Source organism: Misgurnus anguillicaudatus, chromosome 23 (genome assembly GCF_027580225.2).
Source record: "Misgurnus anguillicaudatus chromosome 23, ASM2758022v2, whole genome shotgun sequence".
NCBI classification, from domain to species: Eukaryota; Metazoa; Chordata; class Actinopteri; order Cypriniformes; family Cobitidae; genus Misgurnus; species Misgurnus anguillicaudatus.
Window position 1 is genome coordinate 24,270,253 of NC_073359.2, and position 20,993 is coordinate 24,291,245.

At 33.8% G+C, this 20,993-nt stretch overlaps 2 protein-coding genes across 2 annotated transcripts in view; both read left to right on the plus strand.

Annotated features, from left to right (window-relative positions):
• Positions 1-134: 134 nt before the first annotated feature.
• Positions 135-16,878, plus strand: slx9 (SLX9 ribosome biogenesis factor). The gene is made up of 6 exons (XM_055217912.2): positions 135-445; positions 966-1,092; positions 13,067-13,132; positions 15,289-15,454; positions 16,062-16,130; positions 16,515-16,878. The coding sequence occupies exons 1-6, from the start codon at positions 239-241 to the stop codon at positions 16,633-16,635; spliced, it is 756 nt and encodes a 251-aa protein (XP_055073887.2). The 5' UTR covers positions 135-238; the 3' UTR covers positions 16,636-16,878.
• A 2,729-nt stretch (positions 16,879-19,607) lies between these two features.
• adarb1a (adenosine deaminase RNA specific B1a) overlaps positions 19,608-20,993 on the plus strand; it is a 35,734-nt gene continuing 34,348 nt past the window's right edge. The window contains exon 1 of the mRNA XM_073861486.1: positions 19,608-19,795. The gene's annotated coding sequence lies outside the window, so the exon portion shown is untranslated. The remainder of the gene's footprint in view (positions 19,796-20,993) is intronic.

A 20,993-nucleotide genomic window follows, 5' to 3' on the forward strand; every position in this document is an offset into this window, starting at 1 on the left:
ATACAAGTATCTAGAATATATTTTATATGAATATGATCAAATTTAAATATTTCGATGAACTGTGAAACATACTCACAAAAAATTCTGTCAGACGTGGTTTCTGTGAATAATTGGGGCGGAACTGATTTTCTTTTACATGTCGATTCGGACAAGTTTATATGTAACACCAAACACTGTCAAAGTGCGCACGTGTCGCACTTTTCGCCATTTAGATCAAAAACCCACAAACTGAGGCAAAATGGTGGGCAAGATTAAACGCATCCGACAAAAGCTTCATCACGGCGCCGTAAAGCTAGAAAATGAAAACGAGAAACGACAAACGTTGAGGAATCTGGAGAAAGCGCCGATACCATCAACACACGTGCAGAGCAGTGAACTCATAAAAACAGATTCAACGCAGAACAAAATAAACAGATCTGACAGCAATACAACCAACAATGCAAAGGTAACAAGGTTTGTTTAGTATGTACTGTGTCAATTGTAGTAAAATTCATATATACTATAGTGTTACCATAGTAAATATTGTAGTTTATCCTTTTACTATACGTAATACTACATAACGAAGTTTAGTCATTATAGTACAATAATAATCTGCAGTATACTACTGACGTTACAATAAGCTTAGTAAAGTATAATACTACAGTTTTATTTCATTTATGAAGCCAACTTTAAAAATGCGTACCATTGTAATGCCAAAGTAATACTATGTTTTATTGACATTTATTATGGAACCATTCATATATCATTGTATTTGAATGCGGTAATCATTCAGTACCATAGTGTATGTAAAATTATTTCCTAATACCATGTTTAGACTATGGTACATTCCCAGTACTGTTTTGTAAGGCATATGCCAGGTGTTATTTATTATTTAAATATCATCAGCTCCATATTTAGTGTTTAATATGTCCTCAGATGACTTGCTGTAAATGATGTCATTATTCTGCTTCATGTTTTCCATGTAGGCTTTTAATTTTCCCAGTGGAGTTTTTGCTGGGACAAAAATCTCTCCGGAGTCTTTAGTTCAAACTCTGAAGTTTGATGAACCGTCAGATGTGACCGTAAACAAACAGCCAGCAGGTGAACAGAAAGGTGAGCGATGCAACACAGTTTAAACTGATTTTACAGCATATTTTGCAGCATATGTACACTACCGTTTAAAGGTTAAAAGTCAATGCACATTTGCAATATTAAGATAATGTCAAGATATCTTGTAGCCTTAAAAGAAATTAATACGTATATTTTAAGCATCTTGTAGCTCAATTAGTAGAGAATTGCATAATGACCGCAAAGGTCATGGGTTCGATTCCCACACACATACTGATGAAATGTATAACTTAAATGCAATGTTTGGATAAAAGCATCTGTTAAATGCATAAAGGCAAATGCCTGTAGATCATCAACATGATACGCCATCCACAAAGTATTTCAATGCTTTTGATCTAATTTTATAAATGCATACAATAAATAGACGTTACCACTAGATGGCACAATGTAGCAAGCCTGTTTACATAAACTCTTAACATAAATACAACTAGTTATCCAGGCACTTATGGGAAAGGTTTTCGCAAATATTGAGCGATGCAATCTCAGGTTACTCCACTTGTATATTGCAGTTGACTTCAAAGCATTGACTGCTTGCATTTAATTGTATGACTTGTTAACAGTATCATTTAGATAAAGTGAGGTTGTGTAAGTGAAATAAATGCAAAATGTGTTCGCTTTGAATAACAGCATTCACCTAATAAATAAATATACCAGGCATGTCCTCTAGCTTTGATTTTTTTCCCTTTAAAAGTCAGATTTGCGCGAGTATTGAGGTTAAGTCAGGAGCGCCGCTCTATTCTTGGCTCTCTGCAGTATAAATAACTCATGCATGAAGATCACATCAATGCACTGACGTGACTGCTGACGGTCTGGATGGTAGCATGCAAATGAATGAATCTTTATTATTTGTGTCCCGGCACCTGCCTCTGATATAAAAGCTACTTTTATGCATGTAAGTGAGAGATGGTGATCTCTCTATGAAGCTGTATATGTGTGCAATGTAGTGTATAGTATGCATACAAACATACATTATTTCCAAACTTTCCTATCGCCCTATGTCACCCACGTATCCTTTGCTATTGTTTCTGCAAAAAGCTAACTCATACCGTCACTATTTTTGTACATAAAAATGAAAGGTAGATGGTATTTTAACGTTGCGGAAAAGTACATACTTCTTCACGGCACGCTGATCTCTGGATTTAGAAAGTGCAGATACACAGAGTACTTTGAGTCACATCGAGTACATTGATTCAGTCTTAATGCACCGAGCGTGTCTTCGTTTCTTGCAGAGAATGCTCACAGCTGGAGAAACACGCCGCCGATGAAACCCACTGTTTAATTTGGAGAGATCTGTGAGTGATTTTATAACCTCAGTATAAAGAACCACAGACGGCAACAGCTAGCAGCATAAACACATGAAATGCAAGAAAGTTCGCCACTGTTCCCTGTGAGCGTTTTATTGCGCCTTGCTGCGTTGCGTCAGGAGATTGAAAAGCCCAAGCCTTGAGTTTATAACTATAAAGTTTTTGATGACATTTTGATCATCAGGGACAGATAAATTGGGTTTAGCAATACCAATACGCTGATATTTTGAGCAGTTTTGTATTGTTATAATATTATAGTATAATATATAATATTTTAAAACCCTAATTGGTTAGAATTAGGGTTAGTTTTTAGATTCTATTCTACATATGTTACGTTGCGCTATATTATATTACTCTACGTTAACCTACGCTACGTTAACCTATGCTACGTTAACCTACACTACGTTAACCTACTTTACGTTAACCTGCATTACCTTAACCTGTGCTACGCTACATTACATTATGCTGCGTTACTACTTTTACGATATGTTACTTTATTACTGTTACGTTTATTTATTACGTTACTTTACTTTATTACGGTTACGGTACTTTATTACGGTTACGTTACAGCAGTTTTTATTGTTATAATATTATAGTATAATATATAATATTTTAAAACCCTAATTGGTTAGAATTAGGGTTAGTTTTTAGATTCTGTTCTACATATGCCACGTTGCGCTATATTATATTACTCTACCTTAACCTGCGTTACATTAACCTGCGCTATGCTACATTACATTATGCTACGTCACTACTTTTACGATATGTTAATTTATTACGGTTACGTTTATTTATTACGGTTACGTTTGTTTATTTATTCCGTTACTTTACTTTATTACGGTTACGGTACTTTATTACGATTACGTTACATTGTTACGATAATTTATTATGTTTGCGCTGCTGGTGTTACTGTTACGTTACTACTGTTACGATGTGTTACTTTATTACGGTTTCATTACTACTGTTATGATACGTTACTTTATTACGGTTACGTTACTTTATTGCGGTTATGTTATAGCAGTTGTTTATGGTTATAATATTATAGTATAATATTTTAAAACCCTAATTGGTTAGAATTAGGGTTAGTTTTTAGATTCAATTCTACATATGCTATGTTGCGCTACATTATGTTACGCTACATTACCTACACAGCGTTAACCTGCGTTATGTTAACCTGCGTTACATTAACCTGCGCTATGCTACATTACATTATGCTATGTTACTACTGTTTCGATATGTTACTTTTTATTACTGTTACGTTTATTTATTACGATTATAGTACTTTATTACAGTTATGTTACTTTATTATGGTTATGGTACTTAATTGTGGTTACGCTACTGCGGTTACGTTACTACTGTTATGATGTGCTACTTTATTACGGTTTCATTACTGCTGTTACGATACATTACTTTGTTACGGTTGCGTACTTTATTACGGTTGCGTTACTTAATTACGGTTGCGTTTCTTTATTGCGGTTGCGTTACTTTATTGCGGTTGCATTACTGTATTGCAGTTGCATTACTTTATTGCGGTTGCGTTACTTTATTGCGGTTGCGTTACTTTATTGCGGTTGCGTTACTGTTTTGCAGTTATGTTACTACTGTTATGGTTACGTTACTTTATTACGGTTACGTTACTTCATTACTGTTACGTTACTACTGTTACAATTATGTTCTACTGTTACGGTTACGTTACTGCTGTTACGATATGTTACTTTATTGCGGTTGTGTTACTTTATTACGGTTGCGTTACTTTATTGCTGATAAGTTACTTTATTACTGTTCATTATGTTATATTTGTATTTAGCTATGTTTTATTATTGACCAGCTAAATAAAATGGTTACGTGAAAGTCAAGAAATCTGATAAACCACCATCATTAATATTAAATTCTTATATTCTTTATTTGTTTTAATATCCTTATTTATACAGATCAAGGATCTAGTTCTCTTTAAATATGTCTCAGTCTAGGCAGCACTTGAGAGAAGTAGACATGGAGAATCAATGCGGCCCTGGCTTTGCTTTGACAGAACGAGAACATTGGGCTCCTTAATTGGAGGTATTGTGTCTCCGCATGACCTCAGAAATTGACCTCCTTCACCTCTAGCTCAGCTCCCCTGACTGTAGTAAGGAGAAGGCAGCACAAAAGTCCTGTCCGCTGCTAATTGGCGGTGTCCGTTTCAGCCAGCTCTCTGAACATGATGCTCACCCCGGGATGGATGTGGTGGGAGTTATGGATTTTTACCCCCCCCCCATTTCTCGTTTGCGGCAAAGAGGCTGAGATTGAGTTTCTAGCGTCGAGAGTGATGCATGGAGATATCAGCAGGGCAGAGATCGCTATCGGGCAGATACAGCGCAAAAACACGAATGTTGATATTTCTGTGGTGGTTGTTGGTCAGAATGATATACTGAGTTTTTAGCCTCCTGTGACTGCTCTGAGAGCAGTTGAGCGACTACTTTTAAATGGTTTAAAACATTAAAGAGTAGAAAACTGGTTTCAGATCTGCATCTTGAAACTGGTGAGCAAATAAATTTGGATGTGTGCAATTATCAAAGCCATATGGGATACACAAAGTTTGCATTTTTAATTTTCAAGGTTACTCGAAGCTTAAAAGTAAAATGAAAAGCTAGATTGTTTGGTTTAAATTGCTTAACAATTATGCGTTGATTTTTTAAAAATATTGATTCGTCAGGCCAGTTTATTCACACTTAGTAAAAAGTTTCTTCTTAATATACTCCTTAAAAATGTGCAATGGCATGGTTGTCATCTTGAAAGATTTGTCAAATTAGCGCAACGAAATTACGTTAATATGTAAATATCATTCCAAGCTCCTTTCGTAATTTATAACATCATCGTTTCGTAAAAGCAATGATGTTTTTATTTGCCCCTGGACATCTGAAGTCTAACTTCTGGTCTTTCCTTTAGAAGTCACAATCTCTTAAGTTGCGTAGATGGAAAACATGGGTCACAGGATGAGACACTTATCATTATCTTATCGAGACGCCTCTGTGCGCTTTTATTCAGAGAGGATTGCAGTTTTTCCAGTTTTTTAGCTGTTCAATGCCTGTATATCAAAAGAAGGGCGTAGAGAACTGCGCATGTTCATCGTGGACTGAGAAAAATTGTTTTGATGTATGCATGACACACAATCGTTTATTGCTAATAAATAACTCTCAGGTTCATCTCTTGGGCCTCCTGCAAGCAAACAAGATCAAATCTTTCAGAGGTTCAGCTTTTCCTTGCAGGAAGTCGATGGATATTTGAGATGGCTGTTTCTCTTGGGCTTAAACTCCAGCATACACAGGCCACACCTCTTTTAAATGATTGACACTAACATAATAGCCTACTACACAAATCTCAGAAACCGTATGCCACAAATGTCTTTAAAGTATATTAAATTTATTTCCAATTGCTGCTGGAAAACAATAAAACATTTTGGCGTTTATATAAAGGACATAATGTGTGCTATAAAAACTCCAGACACCGTTTAAAATTTAATTTTGGTCTTTTTATAGCATGCATGCCTAAAATTCATCATGTTTGTAAAACTCAACTACATTTGGAAACCGTTTAGATATGTTAAGACCTTTTTCATTTTTTTATACAAATTTTTAAGTAATTTAATTAATTTATATATTTTTAATGTTTACCGTCTGAAGCTGTAGAGTGATATTTAAAGGGGACCCCAGACCCCTTTGGTGTCCCCAGAGTACGTATGTGAAGTTTAAGGTCAAAATATCATGTAAATAATTTATTATAGCAAGTTAAAATTGTTACGTTACTTATGTTACAGTTACAATACTTCTATTACGCTTATGTTACTTTATTATGGTTACACTACAACTGTTACGTTTAAGGTACTTTATTACGATTATGTTACTTTATTACGGTTATGTTAATTTATTATGGTTGCATTACTACTGTTACGGTTACATTACTTTATTACGGTTTCATTACTACTGTTACAATATATTACTTTATCACGGTTTTCGTTACAGCTGTTACGGTTATGTTATTTTATTACGGTTATGTTATTTTATTACGCCTACGTTACTTTATTACGGTTTCATTACTACTGTTACGGTTAGATTATTACTGTTACGTTGTCTTTATTGCTGTTACATTGCGTTACTTTATCACGGTTTTCGTTACTACCGTTGCGATACGTTACTTTAAAGCGGTTGTGTTGCTTTATTGCGGCTGCGTTACATGTAAATAATTCATTATAGCAAATTAAAATGGCAGTGCCGTGGTTGGATAGTGCATATTAAGGGGCGGTATTGTCCCCTTCTGACATCACAAGGGGAGCCAAATTTCAATGACCTATTTTTTCACATGCTTGTGGAGAATGGTTTACCAAAACTAAGTTACTGGGCTGATCTTATTCACATTTTCTAGGTTGATAAAAGCACTGAAGACTCAATTATAGCACTTAAACATGAAAAAAGTCAGATTTTCATGGTATGTCCCCTTTAAATGCAAAATTATGAGATGTATATGCAGAATATATCTATTAAATTATTTTTTGTGATTAAATCTGTGCACTTCAACGTTCTGTCAAGATGTTTTTGTCACGTATCTCTGAAAAATCAGCTTGTTTTTTACATAATTGGAAATATAAGCAGTGTCCTAACGCACGTTTGTCCACAGTAAACATCGATTTCAGAACAAAAAAGGTCAACTGTAGGTAATTTTGCAGTTTTCGGTGGCCAAACATTTTATCCAAATGCTTCTTTCTTTGTAAGTTGCCTGGCAACCGAAAATTTGTTCACGATTATAATCACAGAGGTCAACACATTTTCATTCCCTTCTTTTTATAGATCAGCATCAGTTTAATACACAAGTTATTTTCAGAGAATGTTAATACATTTTGGTGTAGTGAAGCTTTTTTAACATCTAGCTCACATGACAGATCAGATAAAAATTCAAAGTGACGTTTTAAAGTAAAGTGGCATTTTTGTAGTATTTTGCAAACATTTCGGTAAAAAAATAAACCCAAATTTCGTTTTAGCTATGCATGCAAAAAACTTGACCTTCGTGTGTCTGTGGTCTATAAATAAAGCTTGGTGACTTTGAACAATTTTACACAGTCTCTCTATCTCTCTCTCTCTCTCTCTCTCTCTCTCTCTCTCTCTCTCTCTCTCTCTCTCTCTCTCTCTCTCTCTCTCTCTCTCTCTCTCTCTCTCTCTCTCTCTCTCTCACGCACACGCACACGCACACACACACACACACACACACAGGTACATAGTTCCACTTATTTTGGTCCCTGGCCTTCAACACAATCATTACATACACAATATGGTTCCCCTGATTAGATTGTAGTTTCCAGCGACAGGAAGTGACATACGTCTAAAACAGCAGACATCCTGCTGTAATCTAAACATAACACAGTTCCCTTCTGTTTCATGGGACAAACATGCCTTATTATCTCCCATTACGTACAGGATCTCACAGCTGCGACACGTGAACGTCAGATTAAAATTGTTCCCTTCTCACAGGGATGTGATTTTTCCGTATAAATACGGATTTCCGTATTTTCTGACCTTATCTTAATTATGTAAATCCGATTTTTGTGATATGGAGTATCAGCGCGTTGTTAGTAGACGCACGCTTTGTCGTCATCCAACACGCATCCCAGATATTGGGTTTGTTTGAGTTCATACAACGCTGCAAGAACTTAGAAGCAGCTGACATCAAAGTATCACGAGAGTGATTTGAGAAATCATAAGGAAGTCTGATTTCGAATCGCTCTCGTGCAACTTTTATGTCAATCGCCTTTTCTGTGTTCTACATTAGGGACGTAAAGTCATCATTCGAGTATAACACACAAAACGCTGTAAAACATTATCACTGTATAATTCTGAGGCAATGATATCAATTAAAACCACATATATACATAGACTGACATTGCAAAGTGACCTGAAAAGCTGTTCCTCGCTTGTTAGTCACATTGGTCTACTATTGTAAATACGTAAATGTAAACATGTTAAAATTATAAAATATTGCATGAAATACTGTTAATACAAATTGGTTAATGCTTGACAGATTGACGGCTGGTCCACGCAGTCAAAAAAATATTTTTTTTTTGTGGGAATTATGCAGAAAAATCACAAATGCATGAAACTTATCGCATCTATAATAATCAGTCAAGAAATAACTATTTATGTAGACAGTTTATCATTTGCATGCGTTTATAAGTTTTGCAAATGTTAATATTTTAGCGATTTTAGAGTATTTAAGCGACAAAGATGCTAAAGTGAGCTGTTGCGCACACGCTCATGTGGACAAACTCAAAAGCACACGCACGGAGATGCGTGTTTCAAAAAGCATGCAAACACACAATTTCTTTGTGCTTGAAAGAACACACGTTATCTTGTAATACCACAGTCTTAGCAAGTATTAGATACAGTTCAGAAAGAAATCGGTTGTGTCAATGTATTGATCTGCGCTTATCCGTTCTTAAAGGGACAGTTTCTCTTATAAGAAATGCGTATGTTTTTGTCACTATGTTAATCAAACTACAGAAGACAAAACGAAAATCACTTCTATGGCTTTAAAAAGATGAATTATATTTAATTTATAGAATGAAAACCGTGTTATTCATTTGATTCTATTACTGTACCAAAAAGTGTTGGGTTCCTTCCTTCTTTTTTGTCCTTTTTGTTCTTGTCCCTTTGTTTTTTGTATGACTTGTATTTTTACGCTACCCTGTTGCATGTTAATATATTATTCGAAATTGCTTTAATAACTCTACCTTCTTAGCTCTTTCCCCGCCATTGACAAGTTAACTCTTCAATTAAGAGAAAACACTTTCCTATCGGTTATCGGCCCCCAAATATAAAGGGTTATCGGTATCGGCCAAAATTTTCATATTGGTGCATCCCTAGTTTATTTATATACATATAGACACATAGATTACCTAGGAAACCAAAACATTTGATATTTTCGACGAGGCATTTGTTCAAGAGATCAGATTAGCAACTAGTCAGACTATTAAAAAAAACGGATCCGGAAGTAAAGTTCAGATCCAGACGTGTATCGCCTCAGCGCACATGCGTCCGATGAACCGTCTATAAAACCCCGAAGCAACCCCTTAGGGCAAACAGTTCAAACTCTGTGTATGTTTTGATCAGCGCTCTAATCTGATCTCTATCAAAAGTCCGTCACAAAAATGCAATTATCTCAGCTTTTGGCACAAAATTTGGTGTATTTGAAGAAACCTACATATTTGAGAGGTGAAAAAAAGAGAACAAATGAAGGTAGGATGATTTTTTTGTTTAAAAGCAGAAGGTCTATTCTTTCATTTGATATATTGTATGTTTATATATTTAAAGAACATTTTCTGGAAGGCATTCAACTTTTGTTAAAATCATAAAAAATGCCAGCGCTGGCTAGCAACTTTTTTTAAAACACTGGTGGGGAAAGAGTTAATAAATGCCTGGATAGCATGGTTCATACGATCCATCAGTTCATGTTATTTAAGAAAGAAACTTTTAAATGTATATTCAAACATATATTATGTATGTTGAAGTTGTCATAAAACGGAAGTACCGATTGTCTTATTTTCACCGTCGTTGCGTAAATCCGAGTGAAACGTCTTGAAATGAGAAAAAAAGTAGGGCGGGACTCGAATTCATCCATTGAGAACTGATGGATTGTTGGAAGTTGGGTCATGTTGCTAATCGCTAATCGCTGCGATCTTTTTCCGGGCCCCTCCCTCGAGTCATTCCTCATAACCAGAAGAAAAATTAAATCGTTTTAAAGAGGGGAGGAGATTTGCGGCCTGTGAATTTTTAAAAAGTAATGAAGCTTACAGATAAGTCAATATTAAAAAGAAATTAAAGTTTTTAAATTTCAAATATGTGAATATTATTATATGATATTAATGTGTGATGCCTTTCCCTGCCTCTGAATTCATTCGTCTTCTGGGAAAAGCCAGGTAGGGCAGAAAAAGTTATTTGAAATAATACAATTACATTGACGCATTTGGCCGAACCTTTATCCACAATAAGTTCACTGAAAAAAAATATTAATTAAATTTAATCAATTTTTTTAAGGTAAGTGGTTGCAATCAATTTATTTAAGCTACATTTAAACAAAAAAGATTAGTAAAGTAAAATAAAATATAAAACTTTTGTTTAAATGTAGCTTAAATAAATTGATTGCAACCACTTACCTTAAAAAATTGATTAAATTCAATGAATCATTTTTTTCAGTGTTTGTAACCATTTATATACTAGCCTAACTTCCACCATCACGTTAAATCCAAGTGGATAAAATCATGTCTGGATCATCATAATTTTCCCGGAATGCCGTGTTTCACTTGGAAGTACAACACAGTATAAAAGGTAAATATGTTTGAATGCCGATTCATCTTGCTAAGCGCATTTTTCAAGGTCACATTTGCGATCGAGCAAAAATTGTGATTTCAGCAGCACTCAACATGGTTGTGTTTCCTGTCTGGTACTGAACCCTCAACCTTTATGATGGCGGCCTGTGTTGTTAACTGATTGGCTGCCAGCGTGTTATTTTCACAGGTGCGCTGAATTTGTGCTTGCAGACAAAACAAAACTGAAATGAACCCAAACATCTGCACCAACCGTGAAACCCTCTTCAAGGATAGAAACTCATTTGTTTTGATTTCAGACCCATCACATATAAGGACAATGATGTTTTAAGAGAAACCCAAAACTCTTAAGACTTAACTACTGACTTTAGTGTGCAACTCCTCAACCACCTTTTATGACAGTGGTTTTCAAACCCAAACAATGCCCTATCTATCACCCAGATCACTTCAAAGGGTCCCTATTATGCCCATTTTTACAAGATGTAATATAAGTCTCAGGTGTGCATAGTGCATCTGTAAAGTTTCAGCTCAATACCCCACAGATCATCTATTATATATGTCAAAAATGCCCATCTTTATTTGGCAGCTAAAATGTGCAGTTTTTGTGTGTGTACCTTTAAATGCAAATGAGCTATAGCTCCTCACACCCTTACCAAAAGAGACAGTGAGCGCTTTCAGTTAAAATAGATCTGATTCCTGATAATACAGTCTGAGACAATACTATCTAATGATTGAGATATGTTGGACAGCGTACAACTCGCTGATGGTGGAAATTATGGTAGTGCTGGACTGTCAGCCAGGGACCGTGGGCGGGGCTTTACCAGTGTGACATCACATTGATAAGAGAGTCAAAACGATATGTCTAATAAGACTGCTTTGATTTAATGGGTACTAAAAGTGATGGAATGGGTGGATTTTTATCATTGTAGGGTTGTTGTGTTCACACAATCCCAACACACATTTATGTCCAAACACTTTGTAAAAGTGGATTTTGCATAATAGGTGCCTTTTAACGGCATATCACCACATTGTCAACCAATCCCAGCACACTTAGCTTTTCTTCAGAAAATATAAAATATTGTTATATATAAAATTTTCAAAAAATTTTGTTTGCCGAACACCCTTCACCTAAATTATTTACTTTTAGTAGTCCCTGAGTTTTTAAGTAAATATTTCAATATTTAATAGCGCATTTGTGTTTAACTTCAAAAACATTCATTTTTCATCCATTTTAAAGTTTTTTATAAGTAAGATTTTACGTAGTTATTGTTATTATTACATGTCCTTGGATCTCCATTTGGTAATTTTCTTTTATTGGTACATAAAACGTATCTGTCAATTTTGCATGAGTTCTCAGCTTTTTGATATATTGTAGTGTTAGTTAATGGTCACATCACATTCAGATGAAACAAATAAAATATTTTTTTGTTAGTAAGCGTTTTATTTAGATTTTTTTTTTTCATTTAAAATGTTTTTATTAGAGCTGGGCATAGATTAATCTCATACAAAATAAAAGTTATTTTTTTGCATAACATATGAGTTTGTGCTGTGTGTAATTATTATGTATATATATATTATAAATACACACACATTCATGTATGTATTTAAGAAACATTTACATGTGTGTGTATATATATATTCTAAATTATATATAAATTAAAAAACGATATTTAAATAAAACATTTCTTAAATGTATGTGTGTATATATGTATATATATATGTATATATGTGTGTGTATATATATATATATATATATATATATATATATATATATATATATATATATATATATATATATATATATATATATATATATATATATATATATAAATTATTTTGTTTTTGTTTTTTTTGTTTATATATATATATATATATATATATATATATATATATATATATATATATATATAAAATAAATAAATAAACAAACAAAAAAAACTAAAAAAAGATATATATATATATATATAATATATATGTGTGTGTGTGTGTATGTGTTTAAATATACATAATATTTACACACATCACAAACTCATATATTATGCAAAAAATTACTTTTATTTTTTATAAGATCTAGATTAATCTATGCCCAGGCCTAGTTTTTATTTACATTTCATGAATTATTTGTATTACATTTTTTCATGAACCCCTTGCAATTTCCCATTAACACCCCAGTGTTAGGGTATGTTAGTGCCTAAAATGCATATTTAAATATTTAAAGAAACATAATCAGAAAACATAATTTAAAGAAATAAAATCAGAAAGTTTTGGGGTGAATTGATGAATAATAATCCATGTTTTTCTTTTTCAGGTTCAGGAGAAAAAAAACAATCAAAGAAATTAAAAATGAAGGAACGTAGAGAGAGATGGCTTAACAGTAAGTATTATTTGTGACACTGCTTGTAACAACCCACGTCATTTTTTTATGATTTACTACATTAAATAATCCTACAAAATATAACCTTGATATCTTTAATATTGACGAGTAAATTTACGTCAAAGACTAACATCAATGTGAAATCAAACTTTGATGCTCCAAATCTCATCATTCAGGGCTCCAGACTGCCACCAACATTTAAGAGTGTGTCACTAAATTTTACATCCAGTCGCACAATGTGCGACCAGTAAATTTGAACTTTTTTGTGTGATGTGACACTGAATTTGAAAACAGCACATTATACAGTGGAAATTAGTAAAAATGTGAATATTTGGTAAGCATGTTGATTTACAGTGTGTGCCCCTAAATTTTCTGGTTGAGCCCCTAAAATTTTCTGTTGGGGGTCACTGTGCTCGTAGTGAAAAAAGTTAGTCTGGAGCCCTGTCATTAGATAATGAGACTTTAACCTGGATTTTACAGACAGGGTCACTTTTCATCTTCAATCAAAAAGTTTTTCTTTACGATAAAGCAAAATAATCATATCAATTAAACGTCTTAAACATACTGAAGTGCAAGTGCATGGTGCAGTTAATAAGATCATCTCTCCGGTCGACGGGAACTTTCGTCACGGATATGGCAGGATTGTTAACACCATACTCTGATTCTGACGCCTGTAATCGTTTCAGTCGATCGATGCGTCGTGTAACACAACTCGACCGAAGGCTTTTATAATTAGGATGTAATGAGACTCAAGCTGTAACCCAAGCCTGCAGACATCTCAGATTTACAGGAAATTAAAAAAGTGGGAATAAGAATAAGTTGTTAATAGACACCGACCTTTCCATAAAACAGCTCAAGTAAATGTTGACTGCTGCTTGTCAGGTATATTTGTGTAGGATCTGGTAAAAAGTCTGTATAGTTACATAAATAATAATGAGTAAGTGTTTGTTTGGAGCATTCGCCTTCAGAGAAATTTATTTTTGTGGGGCATTGTCTTGCTCTTACCTTTTTGAGTCATATGCAAGACTAGTTGATATTAGGTTTAGACAAACATATCCAATTAAGCAGACGTTCATTATTGAGATGTCTGGATATCATCATGATATATTAAAAAGAAACAAACTAACACTTTGTCGAGAAACAAAGAGGCCTGTTTTTGGGTAACAATGACCTGATCTTTATGTTTGCAAAATGATATAGACCAAACCCCATGCATAGCTCTATGAAGACAATATATTCCCATACTGTTTAACAGTGTGGTGCCTTAAACCTGTCTTTTCTTCCCTATATGTAGTTGTTTTTGTTGAACGGAGTCACCTTGTGTGGACTGGTTTCTGTCACCGAGGTTTGCTTGTAGATGGATGACATCATTCAGTTCTCTCAGTAGTTTTTTTGTCTGTGACATCACAGCCTAGGCATGAGACAAACATCGGGACGTGTGGGACCTGAATTTCTTTTAAGATAATTGTAATGACCATTGTAAACTATTACAAAGAATAAGTGCCGAGGCCATTATCAGAACTATGCATAAATTTGTTGATAAAATAATCGTTTTATTGATTCTTAGCTGGTCAAATTAGTTATTTAATAAGAATTTTATATTTTATTTGTGATACGTTTTATTTTACACTCAAATTTGTACTAACATACAAGTGTAACACAGCTAATTTTGCTTTCAAGTTTGCTAAATGATAAACCAGCAAGCATGAAATTAAATTTGACCTTGTCCAGTACTTGTCTTTACCAGAAAACTAGGGCTGCGTAGCGATTAATCGCAACTAATCGTTTGCAGAATAAAAGTTTTTGTTTACATCATATATGTGTGTGTGTGTGTGTGTGTGTGTGTGTGTGTGTGTGTGTGTGTGTGTGTGTGTGTGTGTATAATAATTATGTAAAAATAAATACACACACATGCATGTGTCATCTTATTTATATATAATAAAATTATATATAAATTTAAAAATGTATATACACATGTAAATTTTCTTAAACATATGTGGGCATGTGTGTGTACAGATTTATTATTTATTTATTACACATTTATTAAACTTTTATTCTGCAATCGATTAGTCGCGATTAATCGCTGTGCAGCCCTACAGAAAACTGCAAGTTAGTCCATGATCTGTTTAATGTGAAGTTTGTTTTATAATCTCTAGAGATCAGTTCGATAAAACTGGAGCGTCAACAGCAGGTGGCGCAAGCGCGGAGGAAAGCCACGCCTGTCGTGGGGGACATGAGGCCCCTGGCCGACGCCCTTCCTGAACTCTCCCAGCTCCTTCCATCCCTAAAAACTCCTGCTGGCTCACACCGGAAAAATAAAGCGTTAGTACATGCCACATTTCTTTGTCAAAAAATCAAACACTTCCAAAACACACAAATCATTGACTTAAGATTGTCTATAAATACACTAAAACGTTTGCTTTTTACTTTTGATTGCTACAATTTTTTATGTGATTGAACCCATGTTACAGTAAGTGTTCAAATGTAAACCTTAAACAGTACGCACAAACTGCAAATTTATATCACACAAAGGCTATTAATGTATATTTTGATAAATTAAGTCACATCACCGTATTTATGGATTACCAGCACTGGGTTAGATTTATCATATTGGTATTTACCAGCCAACCATTTTTGACAGTTTTTGTAAGTTTCTCGGCCATTTACTCAGAGACGAAATTTTGAAAAGCAGACTCCTGGACTGATGTGTGACGTAATAATGTCTCTGTTTCTTTGTTGTGATTAAAGTATCATTTTTGTTTTCTTAAGTAACTCAGAATAAAATAACATTTGAGGAAACGTTTGAGATCTGACATACTTCAGATTGTATCTTTATTGATGCTTTTAAGTTCATAAATATTGAGCAGATGTTCTGTTTTACAAATATTTTTTTAAGATTAATGTTTGAAATGATTTTGTTTCGTCTCAGTTTGGTTAAGAAGAAGCCGGAACCTACAGACTTCAGCCTGATGAAACCAGCGCAGAAACGAAAGCTACTGTAAGATAATCCCATCAATTATGTCTATTTGTGAAAAATCTGGGTGTTAATAGGGATATCTCTTAAAACCTGCAAAAATATGTCCAGGTCACAGCAAATGAAATTTTTTTAAAGGACTAATACAACTTTGATGGTGTAATTTTGTTTAATTACAAAGATTTTAAAATACGCTAATATACCGTTTTTAAAATTCGCAACATATATTGATTTTTGGGATTGTTGGGTTCAACATGATGGATTGAATAACAGGTTTTGAGAGATTAACACAAATATTTTAAACCGTTTTAGAGCATTGAACCAAATTTTGGCTGCCTTAATGGTTTTATTGTAAGCAGGTTCTTCAATTGTAAGTTGAAACCGGTTGTTGTTTTATTCTTGTTCTAGTGAGACCGAAATATCTCACTTCGGTGAAGCCATGAAAAACCCAACATTCAAGACCAACCCCTTGGCTGCGATTGGCGAACATTTACGCAAAAGACTCAAACAGGAAGACGAACAGAGTTAACTCTACTCGAGAGCGCCGCCCTGCAGTTGGAATAGAAAAACTGTACCTCGTATATTGTGATTGTGGTATACCGAAACAAACAAGTACGAGCTGCACTGGTAGAAGTTGCCGTATTTCTTTATTATTGGAAAATGAAAACCGAGAGATGTTCTGGCACTACATAAACACTATGGAAAACATAGCCTAATGAATTTATTGCCGTCTGAGTGTAATTTAATAAACAGGTTTTCAGTGTTGAATGAATTTTCTGCTTCTCTGGATTTACGCTTTAATTATCATGTTATCAGATGTTTAATAAGTGTCTTTTACACAGGTCCACAGGCTCATGGGAAAATAAAACTGGAATAGGAAAATAGGACATATTTGTGGTATTATTAGCGGTGCAATGATTACTTAAAGGTGCAGTGTGTAATTTTTAAAAAGATCTCTTGACAGAAATGCGAAATAATATTCAAAACTCTATTATAAGGGGTGTAAAAGGCCTTTTTATACTAAACCGTTATGTTTTTATTGACTTAAAATTAGACGTTTTTATTTACATACACAGAGGGTCCCCTTTCGTGGAAGTCGCCTTTTTGTGCCGCCGTGTTTCTACAGAAGCCCTTAACGGACAAACTTTTTTTACTAAGTTGTCTCCGTCGATGACATGTTTTTGTGGTGGCGACTACCATAGCTTCTCTATGCGTTTCAAAAGCGAGGGGTGAGCAGTGGACTGAGCCATTGGTTGCAATTCGCAACCTCACCACTAGATGCTGCTAAACTTTACACACTGCACCTTTAATTACTTAAATATTTAATTCAGACCCAGTCTTAAGTATTTTCCTGTTGTTTAAATTATCATTCACTGTTTGTAAATGATACCTGTTACTCTTGTAAGTGCTCGCTTTAAGATTTTCACCTAGTGGGTCGAATTACTGTATATTCTTCTTGGAATGTAATACACAGAGTTTGGGTTTGTTTTATTCATTTAATCGAACAGCCCTAGTCCAAATTCACTTTTATTATATTGAGAAAAGTGGCCAAAGAAAAGAAATTCATATGTCATGAGTGTTTTCATTTTTTGAATTGCTTTGAACTACATTCTTAATGCAGTAACTAGATTTTTGAGGTTATCCAAAGAAAATACTGATAAGAATGTAGGTGTACATTTTTGATATTTTTCACCCACACAATATTATCCGAGTATGTTTTTACCATTTGTCCTTATTTCAATTATTAAAGCTACAGGGTCAAATACATTGAATTGTTGGATTTTTAAGAAGTTTCTGCTTTAATATGTTATTTTATTTTAATATCCGATGCATTAAGAATCATAAAAATATACAATTAATTATGTTTGATAAGGTGTAAAACAATGCATTGTTAATATGCGCTGTAGCTCAGAAATATGCAATTTCACTTGAATATATGAGAAAAATAAGCCATTTCATCAAACATTTTTTTAGAATAATGCGGTAAATTTAACTTTGAAAGGTTGGCTTATTTAAATAATGTCACAATCATTTCTTTTTTTATGCCAGATTATTTTCCTTGAGATTTTGAATTCAAATATTTACATTAACCTCTAAAAAACAAGCTTTATTGCTTCATTGTCACATTAGCTCAAATTCCTTAAATCACACATTTATAATTTATAAAAGTATTATCTTATGATTCTTGTGTATGTGTAGTAAGCAAAATGAGATGGATTATTTTCAAATAATAGCAGTGCTTCTAAAATGATGCATTGCCTGTTATATAAACCAATATGCTTCAGTGTATGGGGGCGGCCTGTGCTCGCGTGCTGCATTGTGATGCCTCCTCATCACCACATCTTCATCCATCAGTGGGTCGGATGCCTAACCATCCCAATTCCCCCTCATATGAGTCACACTGGTGCCCACCCGCTGCCTGATTTACACACACAGGGTCAGTAGCATCGTCAGCTTTTGTCTTTGTCTACACAACTTCATGACTCTTTTGGTATTTGCGCAGGTTTGAGGAGCCAGATGAGTCATGTCTCTTTATAAGGGGCCTTCAATGTACACTGTGATACTTACACTGTAAAAAAAATTCTTTAGAAATTACAGTATTACTGGCAACTAGCTGCCAGTAACATATTGTAGATTTTACATTTACTGGCAACAGTTTGTTCAAAGTTAAATGAACATGAAACATTTTTAGACTTTTTCTTCTACAGTAAGTTACTGGCAACCAGCTGCATAATTACAGCAATTTTTTTACAGTACATGTAGCAGTATACTCTTTTGTAATATAAACATATATACAGTTGCCCCAGCCCCATGTATTTGGGCACTTTAGCCACAGCTTAATGTATAATATTTTAATAGGTTTTAATTTGTATTTAATGAATTGAAAATGTAATGTAATTACTAAACTTGTGCATAAATGTAAATAAATGCCATGTGTACATGAAAAAATACTGTAGAATACTGTAAAAATCTTTATTCTAGATGCTATAGTGTTTTTAAATTTAATGTTTACTATGGTATACTACAGTTTTTACTAGTTTATTAATTAATACTACAGAATGCTACAGTATACATTACTAAAATGTAGCGATTATCAGAGTATAATACAATTTGCTACAGTTTACTATAGTAAATACTAAATTATACCACAGTATTTTTTACTTCAGGTCTATTTAGGCTATATAATTTACGTTCATACAATTTTAATTGCGTTTTTTGTCCAAATACTTACATGTGTATTACATTGTACTATAATCTAAAATGTATTTATATATATTTATTATTTCTCTTTTTTTTTCATTTGTTGTACGTACACTTGACAGCTTTGCAAATCTGTAAATTTCTCACTATGAATAAAACCGTCAACTGTCCTTTTAACCAATCAGCGCGATCGCACGGCCTGTCAAACTCTAATCCACCAATCAAACGTCAGATGGTATAAGATCCCGCCCACTCACTGGCCAATCAGGTGTCGTGTATGTGGTTTGTCCTCCGCTACATTGCTTTATTCTGTATCGCAGACGAAAGCACGCGACGCGACGTGATTCATTGTACGACATGAGATGATGCTCTGCACGCGTTAGGACATCTTTACGACATAGTCTTTTACTTTCCTTTTATTTCTTATTTTGCGCTTCATTGGAGTCATTTTGTTTGTCCGGATTCGTGTAAAAATCCAACAACCTGCTGTAAGTATTTTTTTTATCATTATTTACGTCAAAATACCGTGTATTTGCATTTAGTACTTGCGTTTTACCAATGCATTCATATGCACGCATCAAATAAGAGACAGAATGTAATTAATGGTCAATTTTATCGTTCATCATCTAAATCTGAAGACATACGATGTAACGTTTGTCTTAAACCTTAATGCAACAGATCTTGTTTAACCGTATTCAATCAAATGCATCACAGCCTTAATGTTTTATTTGGTTTAAAAATTAGCATTAAAAAAAATACTGACTGACTTTTTGCTAGATGTGCTCCTTTGAATGGGGCAGCTGTCCTAACTAACTGTATTACTAATATATCTGGTATTTAGCCCTGGTTTAATCTAAAAAGATGCTATGTTAATAATTTATAGGATAAAATTTTTACATATTTCAGTATTATACTGAGGTAAAAATAATTCCCAAACCTCTTTGCTGGGTCTCAGGAGGTTGTTGGTACCTGTAAATATATTTGTCAAAGCTCCAGGTTTGATTTTGTTTTTTGTTTAAATTCCAATCATGGTTTGTTTAGTAAAACAAACTAAAACCTTTGCCCGGGCGAGTGGGAATACTGCAAGAAATGAGGGAAGCAAGGACGTGGTATGGTTGATTTAAAAAAGCAAACAAAAATAAACAAATTAGCACAAACAAAAGTCATACTGTGAAATATAAAACATGTACAATCTTGTTTAGTTCAAAAAAACAAAGTGTGTGTATAAATAAATAATAACTAACCATATGTATATGGATAAACTTTTGACAAATTAATTCATGTAGTTTGTGCATTTAAATTCTAGTAATATTTGATCTTCATAATAAAAATATTTTAGTACAAAATACTAACAGTAGTCCATTTTAACCTGTGATGATTAAAAAAACGTACCTCATTAGTGTTGCTTTGTCTTTTATTAAGGTTAAATCTATGACTTTTATTTTGAATATTTATTTTTTGCATGGCTCTGTTGTTGTCTTTTCTAATGGTGTCCACCTGTGTTCTGTTTGTCAATTAGTTTGTGAGTATATATAAATTTTGTGTTGCCGTAGGGTTTCAGCGAGGTTTTATGGTCACATCTTGTTTTAGTTACTAGTTTGTCACTTTTTCAATATGTTTACTTAATCTGAGCCATTTTTGTTGCATGCTTAGTCATAATAATAATCTGTAAGAAAAAAAACTCAC

Excerpts from the sequence above, each read along its gene's own strand:
- slx9 (XM_055217912.2), top strand. The coding sequence starts at position 239 with ATGGTGGGCAAGATTAAACGCATCCGACAAAAGCTTCATCACGGCGCC. Across the intron at positions 446-965 it reads ATACAACCAACAATGCAAAG|GCTTTTAATTTTCCCAGTGG; the intron begins GTAACAAGGTTT and ends TTTTCCATGTAG. Across the intron at positions 1,093-13,066 it reads GCCAGCAGGTGAACAGAAAG|GTTCAGGAGAAAAAAAACAA; the intron begins GTGAGCGATGCA and ends TTTCTTTTTCAG.